Source organism: Nanorana parkeri, unplaced genomic scaffold (genome assembly GCF_000935625.1).
Source record: "Nanorana parkeri isolate BGI_ZX_2015 unplaced genomic scaffold, ASM93562v1 scaffold736, whole genome shotgun sequence".
In the NCBI taxonomy this organism is placed as follows: Eukaryota; Metazoa; Chordata; class Amphibia; order Anura; family Dicroglossidae; genus Nanorana; species Nanorana parkeri.
Window position 1 is genome coordinate 593,330 of NW_017307004.1, and position 5,291 is coordinate 598,620.

The 5,291-nt window shown below is 43.6% G+C and overlaps 1 protein-coding gene across 1 annotated transcript in view; it reads right to left on the reverse strand.

Annotated features, from left to right (window-relative positions):
- Window positions 1-5,291, reverse strand: part of CUNH16orf45 (chromosome unknown C16orf45 homolog) — a 206,589-nt gene that overhangs the window by 26,159 nt on the left and 175,139 nt on the right. Inside the window, exon 5 of the mRNA XM_018564213.1 lies at window positions 3,578-3,660. Coding sequence (XP_018419715.1) covers window positions 3,578-3,660 — 83 coding nt within the window. The remainder of the gene's footprint in view (window positions 1-3,577; window positions 3,661-5,291) is intronic.

Here is a 5,291-nt window from a genome sequence, read left to right on the forward strand (position 1 = left end):
TCACACACTGTTATTATTAGGGATGCACCAATACCGGGGTTTTTTTCGGTACTCGTCCAAACCGAAATTGGAAGTCCCATTTAGGAAGCCGGGCGGCGTGCAATGACTCACCACCAGCTTCCCGATTAGTAGGGAAGCCGTCCTCATGCTTCTTGTCACTAGGCGGCAAGAAAGCATGGAGCCGGCTTTCTGGCTAATCAGGAAACCGAGCGCTGTGTAATGACTCACTGCCCTGCTTCCTGATGTCTGAAGCTAAAGTATCGGGCTAGGCTTAGTGACGTTCTGGACTCTGGACTCTGGGCTTAGTGATGTTCTGGACTCCGGGCTTAGTGATGTTCTGGACTCTGGGCTTAGTGACCCGATGGACTCTGGGTTTAGTGACCCGCTGGACTCTGGGCTTAGTGACCCGCTGCTAGGGACCCGCTGGACCCTGGGCTTAGTGACCCGCTGGACTCTGGGCTTAGTGACCCGCTGGACTCTGGGCTTAGTGACCCGCTGGACTCTGGGCTTAGTGACCCGCTGGACTCTGGGCTTAGTGACCCGCTGGACACAGGACCCACCTGCCCAAGATGAAAATCAGAGTGTTCTGGGAATTCAGCCTCCATCTTGGAACCGAGTAGAGGAGGATCTATTGCCATCCTGAGCACATGTTCGGAGAAAACACCCAGATTCCCCTAATGGCAGCATCGCTGATAGGGACGGACTGGTTTTGCATTCTATTTGCGAGCTATCACTTCATTTACATAGTTATATATTGATTTTGTGTTATTTTCACCAGTTTCATCCACCCTGTTTTGTTAAAGTAGTATTAAAGTCACAACTTTTTGCTTGTAAGCAGTAGATATATGCAAAAAACATTTAAAAAATAAAAAAGTTATCAAACAGGTAAATGCATGTCGGACAGACACCGTGGGACACGAGGAGTCTGTGATGGATCAGAGACTGACACCAGCCAGAATTGCTGAAAACAAGTGGAAGGCAGAAGATGATTGGATCAAGAGGTACCATTTAAGGTAAGTCCTTAAGCAGCATTGGGGGGGAGGGAGGGGAAGGATCGTGACCTAAATGTCACTTTAATAAAGCTTCAAGATTTTGACCAGTCTGGCTTATTGCAGAATAGCAGGGTTTAACTGCATGTCAACATATACAAGCCACAGGGTAATGTGTAGCGGGGACAGAACAGTGAAACAGTGACTACCCAGCAAGTGGGACACAGAGCAGTGACTACACAGAGGCCTGCTACATGTCAGCGCAGCCACCTGCATACGACAATACAGAAGTCTCTACACAGTCAAGCAATTCCAGAAGCAACATGTCATATAGTCGGGCATCTTCACTCAAAATAAGTTTTTGGTTCCTCAAGATTCTCATCCACAAGTAACACACTTGCCATCGCACGTGCAAAGGCTGAAGCCGCAAAAGCCAGAGCAGTCTTTGTACCTGAAGCAGCATCAGACAATATGCTGACTGGAAGCCAAAAAATGACAGCTTTTATCTTAGAAAGACACTCTCTGATATTCCAGTCCTTTTGTCAAAAGCCAGATTAGCAGTTGCACTATATATGTGCCAATATTTCCCCAGTCATCGTCCAGGGCAGCCTCTAAGAGATGGGATCCTCCCACCTGAAACAGGAAACACATCATCCACAATTAGAATAAAAAGGGCGGTCCCTCCTAACCACCTCAGTATTTTGTGTTGCCTCCGGCCGAACAGGAGCATCGCAACGTTTGTTATTTTACTCCACTGAACACGCTACAAAACGGCTCTGCCTGAAAAGGTACATGAGCTTCTTTGCGGCGTTTTTTTCCCGCGTTTCCATTGGGATACAGCCAAGTAGCCATCAGAAACGCGCGTTTGTCCTGTTTTTTTTTTTTACCGCGCATCGCGGTAAAAACGCGCTTCAGGAAACGCGCGACAAACGGGCATATTCGATAGCCTAGGTGTGAACAGAGCCTTAGGCTGCTCAGATGAGGTTTCACAATTGGTTTCAATCTCACCTGGGTGGGTCTGCTCCTCAGGGGAATGACCCTTCTGACTACAGGAGGGGGTATAGCCTCGGATAAGCTCAGTGTCCGGCCAGTTGCACTGCGCTATTAGGTGTACATTTATATTCTGGGTGTTTTATATATGTATGTGCAGCATACGATGAAGGAGCATTGTAAGAGCAAAGATGCTGGCTTGTCTCTCCCGGGGGAAGACGACTGATAATGTTTACTGCCGTGTCGGAAGTCATGGCCTATAATTTTTTATATACCAGAAGTGTGGGGCACCTCTGTGGTGTGGTTAAAAGCAATCACATGCGTTATTGTGTGTATATCTATATATAATAAGTGTGTGTAGATGTATACATACAACTAAGACTTACTATGAATTGTCTACACATGTGGTTGTGAAGGACAGAGGTTAGTTGCATCCGGGTTTTGATGCTGACTTTTGTTGTTCCGGACACATGTCAACGCACCATGTGTAAATGCATGTGTCAGTCAGTGGCAGAATATTAGATACGTCTGATGCATGCGTACGTAAGTGCTTAACGCAGACAGCAGCATATTTCTGGCCACCTGGCTGGCCAGATTTTTTCTCTGCACGTGGAGGCTGGGGGTGCAAATGGCAAGTATGAATGTAGCTGTATGCGGCCTACCTTAGGTGTATGGGCACCCACTATGTGAGGCGCAATCAACTATAAAATCTGGGAATGATCAAGTTAATTTTTTAAACGTAGGGGTTAACTGGCCAGATGGAACTAACTTACCCAGTGAGCCCTTGGCTTCTGTAAAGGTCAGAAGTCCTGGATATGACGGGCTTTGATCAAGAGCCTAAGTACAGCTGCCCTAGACAAATCTCAAACAACTCTTCACCTTCTTGGTGTCTGGGTGTGAGTGTACACATAGGTATGTATGTATGCCTTCCTTCCTTAATCCATGGTATCTTAGCCAGGTGATGACCGAGTGTGTACATGTATATCAATTTGGCAATTTGGCATGTGTAATTTGGCATGTATATCAATAGAGGGTTGGCGTCCCTCCTTTTTTATCCTGTTTTCATCCATAGGATGGAAGTTGGCTTCTAAATCTGACAAAGCTTTAGTAGGTTTCACTGGTACTACTTGGACTTCTGTCACTCCTTGAGGAGGTCCAAGAATGTTTTTGACCTGTTTCAGGGCCTGATACAGGCTAAAAAATACCATAACACTGATGGTTGGTGGCTTCGGATGTGCATCGCCCTGTCATCCTCTAGAAGGGTTTATGACCAGCTGCAATGATGGCCTTGGACTCATCTGCGGCTAGGGTCGCCAGAGAAAATCTGTAAGGAAGTCACTGAAGTACCTGGTAACTTATTTTCCAGGAATCGTCCAGGTACCTAACTTAGGTTTTTAACATGACACAAGAAACAGGCCCTAATATGCGATTTCTATAACTAAAGCTAACCTTTTCCATGCAACTAGGTATAGGAGATATGATGAGCAATTTGTATGTACAGAATCATTGATGTTCTTATTATAATATGTAAGGGACCTGAATGTCTGCTAAGTCATGTTTATTCATGTAAGGTGGAAAATGAAAGCATAAAAACTTACTGGCAGCTGGCCTTGTTACTTTATCAAGTGGCTTTAATTTGATGCGGAGGAAGTCTGCAATTTCCTTGTCTTCTTCTTTTTCTCTGAGGGTAGAAAAAGAAACACAATATATAAACAGATTAGCCTTGGTGTAATCAGTATTTATACATAAATAGAAGTTTGTGTAACATCTTTTTACTTGACATTGATGACATAGATTGTACAAAGTGTTGTATAGGCTCAGCGTATAACACAGTAACTCTACTGTATACTTGGTAGGTCAGGTACAATGACCTCAGTTGATGTGAAACATACGAGAGGGTCAGACAGCCTTTAGAAGGAATCTAGCAACAGGGTGAGGGCCTCCCCTAAATGCCAGATTGTCACCAAATTCAGTGGAGAGATGGAATTACAATTCTGCCGGCAAAAAATGTGTTTTGTTTTCATTCAGATTTGTCGTTATTTTGTTTTTTGGGATTCAAGTATGAAAGTCAATTCGTATCAGGATTTGGATTCAGACGAAATCTGAATTTTCGTTAATTTTGTTAGCGGTAGTATGTATGAATTTTTCTTTTTTTTTTCTTTTTTACAGTCCGCAGAAGAAGAAATAAAAGCATGAGGTTCCCCCCCAATTACTACCAGACCCTTTTGGTCTGGTAGGAATGTTAGGAGTGACCCCCCCTTTCCAAGTTAGTTTCCAAACAACTACATATAGTAGTAATGGGGCTTTAAGAAGTGTCAGACTTGGATTATAAATATTTAAAAAATAATAATTTTAAAGATGAAAAATTCATAAATACATATCATAACAATTGATTCCCTGATTCTGCTGCCGCTACGCATCTCTGAGAGACAGAGGAGACCAACTGAAAGGAAGGAAAAGTGGCTGAATACAGGATTCTTGGTATAAAACTCCCTTAAGAAGCATACGTGTGAAACGCGTTGGTGGCCAATGGTTATTACATCCAATTTGTGGAAAGAAAATATATTAATTTAATCTGGATGACGAGTATGATTTAAATGTATAATTGTACAATATGCTGTTTATCTAATTCTGCAAGAATCAGGGAATCAATTGTTATGATGTTTTTTTATGTATTTTTAATCTTTAAAATTATTTTTTTTGGAATATTTATAATGCAAGTCTGACATTTCTTAAAGCACCATTACTACTACATGTAGTTGTTTGGAAACTATATTACTTATTAGGGGTGAGGTCTCAGACCACTTGGAGGTGAAGGATCTGGGCAGCATATTTTTGAAAAAAAACCTTCCCAAGTTAAAAACAAAAAAAATTATGTGGGGTCCCCCCCAAAAAAACATACCAGACCCTTTAGATCTGGTAGGAATTTTAAGGGGGGACCCCACTTTTTTTTCAAAATTTTTTGGGGTGGGGTTCCCCCTTAAAATTCCTATCAGAGCATAGGCCTGGCAGGGCAGGAAAAGGGGGGTGATCGAGCACCCCCACCTTACCAGGTCATGTACCCTCGACATTGGGAGGGTGTCAACAAGGGCCTCTACCCCACAACCCTGGCCCAGTTGGTGCAGGGGTCTGCGGGCAGGGGGACTTATTTGCATTGGGGTACCCCTTTTATTAAGGGGGCACCCAGATGCTGCCCCCCCCTTGAATGAATATAGAAATACTTTTTTTGCCTCAAATTGGAGGTTTTGGACCCTTTCACACTGCCACAGGATTGCAACTACTGAGTGCCATAGCCAGGTGATAATTACCTCA